This window comes from Marmota monax, unplaced genomic scaffold, assembly GCF_021218885.2.
Source record: "Marmota monax isolate L192 unplaced genomic scaffold, Marmota_monax_Labrador192_F-V1.1 WCK01_AAM20220418_F8-fsc00062, whole genome shotgun sequence".
Lineage (NCBI taxonomy): Eukaryota > Metazoa > Chordata > Mammalia > Rodentia > Sciuridae > Marmota > Marmota monax.
Window position 1 is genome coordinate 11,019,791 of NW_026695221.1, and position 15,203 is coordinate 11,034,993.

The 15,203-nt window shown below is 38.5% G+C and overlaps 1 protein-coding gene across 11 annotated transcripts in view; it reads left to right on the forward strand.

Moving 5' to 3' along the window:
• The window catches only part of Msantd2 (Myb/SANT DNA binding domain containing 2), a 35,383-nt gene extending 23,721 nt beyond the window's left edge, over positions 1-11,662 (forward strand). For 3 of the 11 annotated variants that reach the window (XM_058575229.1, XM_058575230.1, XM_046432671.2), the window contains 3 exons: positions 363-4,371; positions 6,312-6,372; positions 10,127-11,662. In XM_058575229.1, the coding sequence (XP_058431212.1) occupies positions 4,296-4,371; positions 6,312-6,372; positions 10,127-10,979 (990 nt within the window). In that variant the 5' untranslated portion in view covers positions 363-4,295 and the 3' untranslated portion in view covers positions 10,980-11,662. Of the gene's footprint in view, positions 1-362; positions 4,372-6,311; positions 6,373-10,126 lie in introns of those variants that run through there. The other 8 variants (XR_009225749.1, XR_006849353.2, XM_046432672.2 and 5 more) reach the window with 7 other exon arrangements.
• The last annotated feature ends 3,541 nt before the right edge of the window (positions 11,663-15,203 follow it).

Genomic DNA, 15,203 nt, shown 5'->3' on the forward strand with positions numbered 1-15,203 from the left:
CCTCCTCATTATATGCTCTGTTCCACTTACAGTCAGTTCAGTTTGAACAGTGATTTTGTGGGGGCAAATTTTGAGAAAATCATTGAGCCTGTGGTGGAATTGCTTGGCCTATGCCTTCATGATTTATTTTATTTGCTTCCTACTTTGCCATACCAGGGAAGAACTTACTTCTTCCCATTTTCTGAAAGTTGGAGGAGGAACTGGAGGACATTGAAGCAAAAGAAACTTTAATCTCATTCCCAAAGTAGCTTAATAATGATGGGCTTTGATGAAACCACTGGCCCTTATATAGATCTTATTTTCCAAGCCTTTCATTATTTTATTTGCCCTTTTCTGAACTCTACAATTTCCCTCTCTTGTAGCTGGTTCGATGCCCAGAACTGAATGCTGTGCTCCAGCTGTGGCCTCACCGGTGCTGAATAGAGAGGAAGAGCCACCTTCATAGCTTACATGTGATTCCTCTGCTTATACAACCCAATACTGGATTTACTTACTTTGGCAAGATAGCTGCATTGTGCACTGTATTTAATGTTACGTGTACTGTAACCCTGGGTCTTTCTCTGCATTGCTGCCGTTAAACCCCGAATCCTGCCAATCTAAAACTCCTGCCTTTGTTTACCTACCCCTCCCCCATAGACTCCTCATACATTCATCTACAATGAATGTCATCTTTTTTATTCTCTCTTTTCCTTTGACTCTAATCTTAAACTTTGGCAAACTTTCACTCTATCCTTTAAATGGTCAGTTGTCAGCCATCTTATATTTCTCCCTGCTTTGGTAATGGGACATCTTCCAAGTCTTTCTGTGGTTCTTTTCCTTTTGTAGTGCTAAGGACTTGGCACTTGGTAGTGGACTTAGTAAACATCCACCTGGCGTTTCTTCCCAAGGCAATACCCATGAACTCCTTTGGTTTGACCCCTTAATGAGTTCTTCTATTCAGACTTTCTTGACTCCTCCTGACCTCTATCCCTATTATTTCATTCAAGATGGATAGTATTATCTTATAGTTCTTCCTCCAGGAAGGAAATAAAACATAATATCAATATACTGGGGAGATTCTGACATTAAGAAAAGTTATTATTTTAGTTTGAGGATAGTATAGTCTTAAATATGTCTAAGCAAATTCTTTGCCCCAAGATTTTAATTTTGAAACAGCAATTAGAGCTTTAGTTACTGTAAATGTCTAAGATGGGTAAAGTAAAGGAAGAAGAAAGGGAAGCAGGTTTTTTGTGTTTAATAGGTTGTGATTTTCCAAGAAAGCCAAATTGAGGTTTTTGTTGAATTTGGTAGCTGTCTGGAATGGGAGGTATGAGACTTCACTTTTTTCTAGATTCTGAAGTATTATTTTAATCTCAGGTTTAGAGTAGGTTTTGAAGTTAGTTTATTTAGGAATATTGATACAGGCACCCAATCTTTTAATAATGTGCTTTGGTTAATGATTTAGAGTGTGGAATATGTAACCTTTTCTGATTTACTGTGGGTAATAAGAATTGAAAGGTGTCTCTATATGTCCTTTTTATTGATTTCTAAGCTCTTTCCAAGTTTAGCTAAATTCCAATGTTTGTTTCTGGTAACAGCAAGCCTATATTTGAGTTTTTCCTTTTTTTTTTTTTTTAAACCCTACTTTAGTCAATGTGTCCTGTTTAAACAGCCTCTCTTGGATTTGTGGTCTTTTTTGAACTCAGAAGTTATTGCTTATGTTTATTTGTATCTTGAGAGAGTTAAAATCAATTTGGAAATCTTTTGAATATACTATCACATGGATTTAGAAGTTACTAAACATCTTACCTGCAGGCACCTGATAGATATTTTACATATCAGCATATTGCCTTATTATAAAAGTGTATTCCAAATGTACACTACAAGTAAGAGATGGCAAGATCTGTTAGTCTTTTTTGGTGAACTATAAAATATACCCCCTGACTCTTCTTCCATATCTATAATGATTAGATATTGTTGGTTTCATTATTCATAGTTACATGTGAAGCTAGGCAAAATTTTAAGCTAAACTTGGTGGTTTCAAAGATTAAGAGTCTTTTCTGTGGTTTCCCACCATGTATATTATCAAACATTGGTGGCTTTGTTTATACCTGTGTCACTTCCTATTAAGTGTGGAACCTTTCTTCAAAAGAACCTTAGTTTTACTTCTTGACTTCTAGACCAGCCCTTACTGACAGAGCTAACTGGGCTTTTTTGTGTCCTGAATGCTTTTTCCAGGCAGCCAATAAGTAGTGAGCAGTGGCATGGTTTCCATCTCCATTTATGGCCTTGAAAGGGTGAAGGGACAGTGTTGGGACTCTCCATTTACGGTCCTTGGAAGAGTTGAAAAGAGTGGTTGGGGTGTTCTTGGAGGCAGAAACTAGACATTGTGAGATAAAAATAATTTGGCAGGGGATGTTTGCAATTCAAATTCCAATCCCTGCAAGGAGGGCAGAGAGTGCTGGGAAAGGGGAGCATGTAGAAAGTCAAAAGAAATCTGCTGCAGCATTTGTATTGTAAGGTTTGCCCGTGACATACATTTCCCAAACTCATGTTTCTGATATGTTTCTCTAAGTTTTGTCTTATGTGGTTGTGACTATCCTTTATGAAAAGAAAGAAGAAATGCTTTTAAAAAGAGTATATTATTGGAAACCTCACTTCTCTAAGGCATCATTTGAGACACCAGAAGAGAGCTGAAGAAAGAGAGAATGGGACAGGCGTTTGTGCAGGGGGTAGACTGGCTGGCTTTAATGTGGGTGACTAATTATTGTTCTGTTAATGTCTGGGAAGACCATCATATGTCTCATGTTTTCATTATATCTTTTGCCTATCTGGATTTCTGGCTCCAAGTGACAGAGTATTTGTAGATTGTCAACTGTGATTTAAAGATAATAAACTTTCACGGCGGCTCTATAAAGATTATCAGGAGTTGTTTTAGTTTGGTGAGGATGGTTATACACATTGGTGTGTGGAAAGTAATCTCACCCTTTGGAATAAATTTATAATCTTGCTAATGCATATAAATTAAGTCAGAGGTGAACTGGTTCTGTTCAGTTGAATGAAACCCAGTATAGTATAAGGGAGATTAGAAGGAACAAAAGAGAAGCAAAGATGGAGTAGAGCCTGAATGTGAGTAAATTTGGAAGATGGGACTAAGTCCATGATTTATCTTTTGAAATATCATATAAGATAACATAAGATGTACTATTAAACTCAGGAAACTGGGCTAATCATCAGAAATATACATTAACAATAAAGACCATGAAAAAAATTGAAGGATTGTACAAGATAATGAAGTTATCCAGGTTTTATCTGTGGACTTGCATAATGATATTTATTTGCTCTGTGGCATGTAGCAGAAAAAGAAATGAAGTAAACCTCCTACTTTGCCCTCCACCCAGAAGAAAAAAAAAAAAAAACTATTGGTTTTGTTTGTTGGTTTGTTTAGCTAGCAGTTTGAGTTGGTAGATTAGTAAATTGTCTAGTTTTAGCTACAGGTATTAGTGTTCTTGATCATTCATGTCTGAGACTGCAAACTTGTGGCACTATTGATTTGACTTCTGTTTGAACTTTTAGCAGCTACCACAAAGACACAGTGAGTTAGTAAGGAATATAGATTATGTAAATGTTTTATTAGTTAATTTATTTAGGCAATTGTTTTTACCCTGTCTTCCTTTTTAAGAGTAAGGAAGGTATTCTTTGCTTTGGGAAATTCTTCTTTCTGTCCTCCTTTCCTCACACTTTCCAAATTCTGGGCACCATAGCAGCTCTCTCTCTCTTCTGTGGCAGGTGTGCATCCTATTGGCTGGCTGGTATTTCTTGTTTTTTCCCCCCTTATTCTTTTTAAACGGGGGAGGGGGTATAAAAATATGTGTATGGGGTACATGCAATAATGTTGTAATGTTTCTTGTTGTTAATGGATAATTAATTGCAAAATAATTTGTTTGAATTATAACATGTTTGAGTAAATGCTAAATTAGTATTTTTTCTAATAATGAATTTGAAATCTAGTATTCCTGTAACAATGTGTCTCTGTTTGTCTGTCTGTGTCTGTCTAATAGTAATTAATATCTGTGGTCCGTACCTGGAAGAGGAAGTACAGCTTTAAAGGAATAACAAAAGACTTTGTGTCTTAGACCCTTCGCAGGTGTTACAGTCGGGTGAAAGAACATGGTGTTGGGAAAAGAAAGAGCAGTTACACATTTGAACAGTTGGAACAGGTGTTTGGTCAGGGAGGATGGGATGCTCAGCCCTGCCAGCCTGTACTTATTAACAGTAGTGGCTTGTACCAGGAGCTGGAGTCAGATGGCAGCACAATGGAGGACTATTCACAGGAGGACTGGGGAAATCACAGTCAGGATCTCCATGGCTATCCAACAGATCAGGAATTGGGTAAGAAAGCTAAAATATGTGATATCCTTATGTGTATTTATCTACCTGGTATGTGTACTGGTACTTATTGTCATCTGTGATGTCTTCTGCTGTTTCTAGGTTCAGCACAAAGCACATGTCACCAGTTCATTTGGGTCAATGTGGGCATCTTTGGTGTAGGTTTCAACTGCCAACAAGTGCTTTCATGATTTGAGTACCACCCTGATTCCTAAAGATAGAAGAATTCCTAATTCTGAGCCACACAAGGAGGCTCAGTGACAGAATCCTATGAAATTTAATACTCTGAATCTTCTAATTCTAAGATTCTAGTTCTAAGATGCTAAGAGTATTGGCTCTTGTCCTAAGTGCTTTAAGTGAATCTATCTTTTCCTTCCTTCATTCCAAATACTTTTTCTTTTCTATTTCTGATATGGGAAAGACTCTTCCCAGATTTTATAGACTGAACAAAAAAAGAGTGAAAGCCTTGACTTTTACTAAAAAGACTGATATCTGAGCCATGTCAGTGATCATTCTCCTTCAAACCTCCTGAGATATCCTGTACCAACAATAGCTGAAATGTTTTATATACAGTAAAAGCATTCAAAATGGAAGATGCAATTCCTGGCCATCAAATCTAAATTTGTGTGACCTAATTAAGAGTATATGTGTTAGCCAGGTGTGATGGTGTACGCCTGTAATCCCAGTGGCTCGGGAGGCTAAGGCAGGAGGATCCCGAGTTCAAAGCCAGCCTCAGCAATAGCAAGGCTCTAAGCAACACAGTGAGACCCTGTCTCTAAATGAAATACAGAAAAGGGGCTGGGGATGTGGCTCAGTCGTTGAGTGGCCCTGAGTTTAATCCCCAGTACCAAAAAAATACACACACACACACACATATGTCATTTTTTTTGTTTTTTGCATTCAGTGCTCCAATTTTTATTTTCATAATTTGGAAGTACTGATGAATTTTTTGCTATACCCATTGCACATTAAAGAACAGATTGTATAATGGACTTTCACTTTTAAGCAAATCTTCTGCAGTGAGGTACTAAGGCAATCCCAAGGAAGTATATGTAGGATTGGCAGTAAAAATGTGTTTTTCTAGCTTAAGGTAAAAGTCTGTAGGCCCTGGTTTGTTTGTTTTTTACAGAATACCTGATGATAGAGAAATGCTAATTCAAAAGAAAAAGGCTTAACTTAATGTATTTCTTTTTTTTTTTTTTTAAGGTGAACACAATGCCTTTATTTTATTTATTTATTTTTATGTGGTACTGAGGATCAAACCCAGTGCCTCACACATGCTAGGCAAGTGCTCTACCACTGAGCTACAACCCTAGCCCTATTAATATATTTCTTACAAGTGCTGTTTTTAAACAATCTCAGATATTGGAAGAAAGAAGAAACTATGAAACTGTCAGACTAACAGTGTATAAGGGACTTAAAGATAAGAAGGATAGATGCTAAGTGATCACTGCCTCTTAATTTTACAAAAATTATAAGGTCTAAATTACTTTGGCATCTCATAACACTGGTTGTGCCACAGAGTTGAAGTCACCAAAACCTTTAGTGGCAGGGAGGATCATGCAGAATACACTGATCCTGATGTTGGGGTAATAATTGCTCTGTAAAACCCACATAGAAAATCTAAATAGAACAGAATTATTTTCATTCTTGTTCTTTTAAAATCATGTTTGCAGTGAAATTAAGCTTTAAGCTCCTAGCTAGAAATCCACTGGTGACCTTGAAGAATTTTATACTTGTAGAGCTGGTTTCTGATCTTGCATATAAATGTATGCATCTCATTATATAACAGATATATTTATAAAGCTGGCTTTGGACAGTGTTGGATACTAGTATTAAGGCCTGGTATTGTAAAGTATGGAAATAATAGGAAATACTTAACTATATAAATGTATGTAGATAAAACTGGAAACTATAATTTGTTTTAAATCTTTACTTTTCAGATGAAATACCTGTCACAAAGAGAACATTAAAAATAAAACAAGAGTCTTCTGAAGAAGCACAGTAAGTAGCTGCTTTCCTCATAGTGTGTCTGCCTAAGGTTAATGACCTTGGGGAGGGAGGGTCAGTAAGAAACTAGACATGCTCTGGAAGTACAGCTACACCACACTATGTTTGTCCCATCCTCTCTCAGCTTAGCTTCAGTTTTCCAGTGGTGAACTGAAATGTTGAGAATTTCATATACCACAAGAAGGAATAAATGTGTTACTTGAAAATAAATAGGTTGATGGTAGTTGCCTATGTATGGATGTGGATATCTAGATATTCAAGGACTGGAATTTATTTGGGTTTAGGTAAAATGACAGGAGGCCAAAGTTACACTTAACTTCCTTATAATATTCAGTTTGGGGATCAAAAAGCAAATTCTTAATTACTATACATTTGGAAAAGAAGTAGCTACTGGAGGAAGGACTGAAAAAGTCTGAGGACAATGTCTACCACTGGTTCTAATTATTATTCTTTCTCCTGAGAGTTTAGCATCATGTTGTTGAGGTGGTGGTGGTGGTTGTTCTTCTTCTCCTCCTTCTCCACCTGGGTATCAAACCCAGGGCTTCACACATGCTAGGCAAGCACTGTACCACTGAGCTATGTCCCGAGCTCCTCATCTCTTATGTTCACAGTTTGATCTTTCTTTTTTGCTTGCTTTCTCCTTCCTTCCTTTCCTTCTTTCTTTCTTTTTACTGGGGATTGAATCCAGGGGCCCTTAACCTCTGAGTCACATCCTTAGCCCTTTATATATTTTATTTTGATACAGGGTCTCACTGAGTTGCTTAGGGCCTTGCTAAGTTGCTGACACTGGCTTTGAACTTGTGATCCTCCTGCCTCAGCCTCCTGAGCTGCTGGTATTAGAGGCATATGCCACCACACCTGGCTCACAGTTCTTTCTTAATATCTTTGAGTAGGTTTCTGATTAAATCTATTGAAGAGTATAGATTAAAAGTTAAAATTTAGGGGGCAAGTAAAAAACATCATTCATTTTTCCACCGGTAACATTGAAGCATTTATAGAACCCACTTGTTCTTCTATGTTTGATTTCACACATTATGGTCTTCATGTTTAAGAATAGTGGAGAAAAGGGCAAAGAGGCAAGATAAAAGGATTGCTAGATAACAAGCATTTAACAAACCATCATCACCACCATCACCATCATCACCCCCATCACCCTTTTGCAGACACTCATTTCTTTGTCAGAGTATGTCTTTGAAATAAAAGAATTCCCAGTGTCATCTGATTTTATGTCTGGGAAGAGGATAAGCATTCAGGGATCAGAGGTGTTTCTCAATTGTAACCATTTTTCTGGTCCTCAAAAAAGAAGAATATATGAGGCTTGGGTTGGATAGCTCAGTGATAGAGCACTTGCCTAGCATATGTGAGGCACGGGGTTCAATCCTCAGCACCAAATAAAAATAAGTTAATAAAACAAAGTTATTGTGTCCATTTGCAACTACCAAAAAAAAAAAAAGAAGAAGAAGAAGAAGAGGAAGAAGAAGAAGAAGGAAGAAGTAGTATATAATGCAAAAAGTAACTTTAAAGACTTCTCCTATTGGGAGTTCATTCCTTCAAACCTGTCTTCTCCGAAAGAAGTTGATGTAACTAGCTGTGAACTCAAAACTTCACAGAATTGGTGTTACCAACCTCAAACCACTTGAACTTTTCTGGTGGTTGTAACTTCAGAAAGCAGGAAATGTAACATATTTTCCAGGAACTGTTTAAATTACAGGGTCTGATTTTCATGGTGTTCTCTCACTTTGAGACTGATATGAGCCTTGAACTCAGATCAGCTTTGGGCTCAGGTTAGCAGGACTAGAAACTGACAGGCTGTGGCTGTCTCTAGCCTGTGCTACCCTTTCTCTGGGTTCAGCTTAATGTGTGTTTGGGGGGTTCTGAAGAGCTTCCTAGTGGGCCATTATTTCCCAGCACAATAGTTTCTTCAGACTGTTCTTTGCAGTGTCTGACTGTACCATTAATAATGTAGGGCTAAGAGAGTGCTGAATAAAATAACTATAATTAGGCAGTGGAGTTTTGTTCTCTGTAGGTATATGTGGGATTAGCTGAACTAGCTGATAATACCTATAGTAAAATACATCATCCTTCATCCATGAAACATCTCCTAATGTCATTTGTTCAACACATATCTTGCCTACTGAATGTTAGGCATTAAAGTACATCTGTGAGCAAAATGTACAAAAAAATCTTGGCACCCCATCCTAACTCCTTCATGGAGTCTGCCTTGATCAATAAATCATTTCAAGAGGACAAGGAAATGTGGTAGCTATGAAAGAAAGTTTTCCTTTAAAGTGTTGACCCATGCAGAAATATAGTCCTGTATCTTAGCCTCACAAGCACCACAGTCAAAAATATTAAAAAAGTGGTCAAGTGCCTTCATGTTCCCTGAGAAGAGGTAGATGTCCCAGGAATGCAGTGATTTCATCTAGATGGCCATCCTGATGCTTGAGAAGCTTTCAAGACAAACAAAAGGGTGGAGAGTAAGTTCAGGACAGTCCTAGGCCCAAGAAGCAGCTGATAACAGAATATTAGTTCTTGTCATCTTGTAAAGAAAGTCCAGGGGAGCAAGGAGACAGGCAATGGCTATCTGAAGCTTCCCGTGAATGTTCTTGAAGCTCTTCCCCTAGAAGGCATGAGAATTTAATAGGAAAGTCTTAAGGCTTTGTCTTCTTTCATGATCTTCCCAGAAGCTGATAGCAAATCCACTTTTCATGCCTTTGTTTGATTGTGAATGTGGCAGTTCAGTGTTTTTGTACGTTAAATCTGTCAGTGATGTAGAGTATAATAGTTTGGTGCCAAGTTAATATTTAACAGACCAGTCTTCCAATATCAAAGTTATTAGAAACAAACTCATAATTTATATTTATGAGTATGTGTGTGTGCGTGTGTAACTACAAGAAGTATCAGTTAACAAATTACATGATTAAGTGGTCTGTGAAACAAAAATTTACTGGCATTTTCTATCCTACTCTGTTAACTATACATGTCAAAACTGAAATACTTTCTATATTTTTGCCTCCCTTTATAAAGGGTTTTCTAGAATAGTATCAGTTCATCTTAAATCTTTCTCTTTTAAAACATAAGCCTAGTGTGAACCTTTTCCATCTGAATTCTCAGATTTTAATGTGTTAACTAGGCAGTTCTTTTAGTTATTACAGAAAATGTTTTGTTTTTGTATCAGGTTAGTCATAATCAATTGTATGTTTTCCTACAGTTCACATACATGGGCCAAAATTATTGAACTTGGAGAATTTCTAAGTTAGAAATTAAATTGTTAAATATTTTGAGGGACACTGGATGCTTTTCTGGATAAAGCATCTTTCACCTTCTTTTGGCACTTAGATCTGAAGGCCATCATAGGAATTATAACAGTCACTTAAAAAAAACATGATCCTTGGATTTATGAAATCCCAGGGTCTTTATTAATATTTAATTTTTGCTACAACAAGACTTTAGAAAGTAAATGGAAAGCATTTTACCATTAATTTCTAGAAACTTCCGATGGGTAAGTCTTTCTTACATTTCAATACTGTAGTTATCCAATGTCATAGTCACTAATCACATGTGTCTATACAAATGCGATTTTAAATTAAATATGATTTAATTAAATTTGCATTAGCCACATCTTAAAGTTCTAGCAGCTACCATATTGGATAGCACAGATATAGAACACTTCTGTCATCACAGAAAGTTTTATTAGGTAGTGATGTTCTGGACATTTGAGGAATTTGACTTTTATTTCTCTTTCTAGGAAGCGAGACATCATGCAGAATATTGTACAGATTTTGGAATCAGTACAGTTGAAATGGGAACTATTTCAGAGCTGGACAGACTTTTCAAGGCTCCATCTTTCTAATAAACTGGCCATTTTTGGAATTGGTTATAATACCCGTTGGAAAGAGGATATCCGTTACCATTATGCTGAGATCAGCTCCCAGGTGCCCCTTGGCAAGCGACTTCGGGAATATTTCAACTCTGAGAAGCCTGAGGGACGAATCATTATGACCCGAGTACAAAAAATGAACTGGAAAAATGTTTACTACAAATTTTTAGAGATTACTATTAGTGAAGCTAGGTGCCTAGAGCTGCACATGGAAATTGACTGGATACCCATTGCCCACTCCAAACCAACTGGTGGGAATGTTGTTCAATATTTATTGCCAGGAGGCATTCCTAAAAGCCCAGGCCTTTATGCCATTGGCTATGAAGAATGTATTGAGAGGCCCCTCTCACCCCACATGGAACGGCGCTCCCTGGACCCAGGAAAAGAGGGCGGGGTTGACCTGGAAACTCTTTCAGCACAAGCCTCATTACAGGTGGAAATAGAACCCACTCGAATTACCTATTGCTACCTCGGAATTGCTGAGGTCAGGACTCTACAGCAATGCTTATTTTTACATTTCCAAGCAAATACCAAAACCTTCAGCAAAGATTGGGTTGGTATTAATGGGTTTTTGTCTCAGAACTGTATTGTGGATCCTGGAGTTTCCCCCAAATCCATCTATATCAAATTTGTAGAAGTAGAGAGGGATTTTCTTTCCGCTGGCTCTTTAGTTGAGTGCCTGGAAAAAGCCATTGGATATCCCTTAAAATTTAACAACTGAATGTCATCCTTCATAAGGATTTGGGCTCTTACCTCCCTCTTCTCTACTCACTCCATGTTATCTAGACTGCCCTCATCCAGATGCTGCCATCAGACTCTTCATGGGAACTCTTTCCACGATTGGGCCAGTACAACTTCTGAGGAAACAGTAGACATTGGGCAGATAAAAACAGACCCCACCAAAAATGCTCATTTTGAGCAAGCAAGATATATAGTGAACTTGCATGGTGGGTCACTTGTTTCTTTTTTTAAAACAAAAAATTTTTAAATGGATTTTAGAGCCCTAATGTAAACAAATGTAGGTACATTCCATATTGGACAAAACTTATACTTTGAGTTTCATATGAAATTGAAAAATTGTATTTTTTTCACAATGTTTCATTTTTACACATCTCTATGTCTCTATATAAGTATTATTTACAACCCTGAATAAATAAGCAATAGATAATGGCAAGTTAAATCTTGAGTCACAGTAAATAAGACTGTTTTGCAATATCACCTTTAGCTACTATTGTATATAATTTAGAATTTCATTTTTTTCACCAGCCAAGTGTTTTGCTATTTCCAATCAGTGTTGCCTGCAAAGATCTTTGTTTCTGTGATGTACCAACTTTATGGTTGTGTTGCCATTTAAACTTTTTTTATAAAAAAAAAAAAAAATTAAAGTAATACCTGGCCTCTTGGCATGCTAGTTGCGCTTTTTGTAGCAGATTGTAGCCGAACTGGCGGTGGGGACTATGCTCTGGCTTAACTGCTAATAATGAACAGAACAAACAGAGCAGGATCCACTGGCAGTGTTCATTCAGTGTCCACCCATTGACCAACTGTCATTATTTCTTGTCAGTACCAAAGGTCATTGAACATCGCATTTTGTATTTCTTTAAAAATGACTAGGATATTCTATCTGACCTGAGGAACATAAATTTGTAATCAGGAGAAAGCTTCCCAAGGGGTGCAAATGATAAATTGATGTCTCTTGCTGGGTCTACAAGAGGGGGAATTGAGGGCCCAGTAGAAATATCGAAAACAAAACAAAACCCCAAAAACCTTAAAAAGTGATCCATAGGAGAAGAAATTGTAAGGTATCAGTCTATTATGAAGGTGACTACCATTTTTTCAAGATTTCCAGTGGGTCAGTCACCACTCCACTTAGAGGTTAGTACTCTTAGCTAAGAGGAGTTTACTAGTAGAGTAGTCAAGGATCACTTTGGTGTCATGATAGGAACTCATTGGATTGGTTATTTATTTTTGATTCCTCAACATTTCTCAGATGCTTTGCTTTAATGGGCTGCAGCTCCAGGTAAGAAATGTAATTCTTTGTGTTTTTCTATACCAGTGAAGATAAAATTGCATTTTGTTAAAAATGTTCTTTTCCCATAATCTGAATAGTGATTTTCTCATTGTGATTCTGATTTCTTTGTGCTTATTTATTTTTCTAATGACTAGTGAGCTTATAATCAATGGGATGGCTTTGCTTTATGTTATTTGCATCTGGGCTTATTGAGTTGGCTGTTTTCTGATGCAAGCTGCTAAAAATAGGTGTAAATTCAGGGAGAGTATAAATATCCTGAGAATGTGTGAGTGTAGCACCTGTTCTCTCTGGGCAGAGTGTGTAGGCAGGAGCCTTAGGAAATTCTCATGAGTTTACTCTTTGGGACTTGGATTTATCGTCCATTTTATAGCAGTAATCTCAAGTATTCAGTGTTAAACTCTGTAGAAAAAAGCATTAGTATCAGAACCACCACGTGGCATCCCCAAAACTTTGCCCCTGACCAAACCCTAAACTAACATTAATACTTCATGCATTTTTTTTTTCCTGCACCCTACTTGCCACTGCTCTGAGGTACTCAGCCGGGCAGAATATTTTAGGGACATGTAGTGAAGATGTTTTAAACCTACTTAACGTTACTGAGAACAGAGCATTGCTAGACCACTGTCTAAAATGGAGAAGATGGCAAAGATAGATCCAGTATGAGTTATTACCAGTTGGCTTGAGATGGGTTAGGGTGGAGGTAGGGAGAAGAGGACAAAGCTAAACTTTGGGAAATGGAGGCTTGCCAAGAAAATAGCTTGCTGATACTGAGTATCCAGTGTCTTTGGCCAGAACAGCCTATAATAGAAGAAAGCAGGTTGTCAGATAACTGAGCATTGGAAAAAAAAAAAAAAAAGCAGGCAGTGATGGTACATGCCTGTATGATCCCAGCAACTCAGGAGACTGAGGCAAGAGGACCACAACTTCAAGGCCGTCCTGGACAATTTAGCAAGACCCTTCTCAAAAAAAAATAAGCTGTGGAGGTAGCTAAGCCATATTAACAGATTCAAGGAGGGTGGAGACACTATATTCAAATAGAAGACTCAAAATTCTTTGCGGATCTGAAATAAAGTGTGTTTGGAAGGAACATATAAAGCTAGATTTAGCTTTTGCATATGTGTATGCAAGCAGCTCTCTGATCATGCTCAGATGTGTGCCAACATTCTCATTTTACACCAGGTTAGAATGCAATGTCCACCCTGAAGTACATCTTGGCAAAAACTTGAAGTAAGTAATAGAATTGCTCTGCTACCTTCTACTACTTGATTCCCTCAGGGTCAGAAGAAAGAAGTGGTTGAAACAGGAAAATTCTTTGGGGTAAAAGTCTTGAAGAGACTGCTCCTGTGTCACAAGGATAGATTCACTAATCCTTGGTTCCTGCTTTGCTTCCCACATAGCAAGTTATTTGAAATCTGAATTTTGAAGGAATAGCTAAGGAGTGAATATTGAGGCCATCCATACCTTAAGTAGCACTTGATAGCACACCTGTGTGATCGGATGCTTTGTCATTTCAGGGTTACAACTAAGACTTTGTATCGTCTTTCTTGGAAGGAGTTACTTATTTGGAGTGGTGTAATCCTGGTCTGGAAACAAAGGAGGGGAGTTTACAAGAGGTGCTTTGTGGGCTGGAGTTGTGGCTCAGTGATAGAGTGCTTACCTCACACATGTGAGGCACTGGGTTCAATCCTCAGCACCACATAAAAATAAAAGTAAAGGTGTTGTGTCCATCAACAACTAAAAATAAATAAATAAATAAAAATTAAAAGGTGCTTTGCAATGTATATTAAAGCTGAGAAGAATCTCTCAAGTGTGATAGGATAGGAAAACCAAACCAAGGGCCCCTCCCCCATCTTTTTTCCGTTCCTGCGGTTTGTAGGTCCCTGTGAGGCTCTCAGTTAGCTATTTCTGTTGCCTTTGCAGCCATTGAGCTGCCAACTGTTAGATTCCAGAGATGGCATGAGTAGTTTAGTGTTTGCATAGGCGTTTCTCAAAGCCACCGCACAGCAGGTATTTGAAGAGGAGCCAGGCAGGTTACACAAGGAAGAAGCCCCAGAGAGGGTCTATAGGGCATTGTGTAGAAAAACACCTTGCACAGTGTGGGCACCAAGACTATACTCAATGTGTGGAGTAGAGAATTCAGTAGGCCTTTCAGTCCCAGAGTTGTCTGGGAATAAAAGATAAAAGGGGGCAGTGCCAGAAATTCGTGGTTACGCTTTCTGTCCTCTGTGACCCCTTTTGCTCAATGACTGAGCTCATTTTTATTTTTTATTTATTTATTTTTTTTGGCGGTTGGGCAGAGAAACAAAAACAGGTGCATACACTTATGTGAAGAAGCGGCCAGCAGAGGGCGCAAGGATGCCTTTTGGCTGAATGGTGGGGGGTAGGGTGGGGGCGGTGAAATTAAATTCACAACGAACAAGATCTAGTCCTGGGAATTAAAGGATCAAAGCAGGCCTGAGCCCTTCATTGCAGGGGTGGGAGGCAGATAAGACAAGGGGGGATAAAGAAACGGAGAATTTTGTCCTACCTTCCTTCAGCCGCCCTCTGCTCCCCCCCCCCCCAGTCAGCCTAAGACCTATAAGCAGTTTATTCTAGGAGTGAAGGGCTGGGAATAACACTCAGCTGCCTCAGTTTCTTGCCCATCTCCTGGTGATACCTTGCACCAGTCTTCTCTGCTCGGGGTGTGAGGCACAAGGCTGGAGGATTTTAGGGGGGTCTATGAGAACTCAGAGCCGCTCTCCCTGCCCACACAAAGACCGTCCTGCCTGCGTAGAGCCGCAGGTGCTGGCTTGTGGTCCAGGACCTCCACCCCGACAGCCCCAGGCTACTGGGAGTGTGCCAAGTGGGTGTGACACTGACCCTTCCTGCCTGCTGGGATGGCTGTGCCTGCCCCTGACTCTGGGAAAGCGTTTG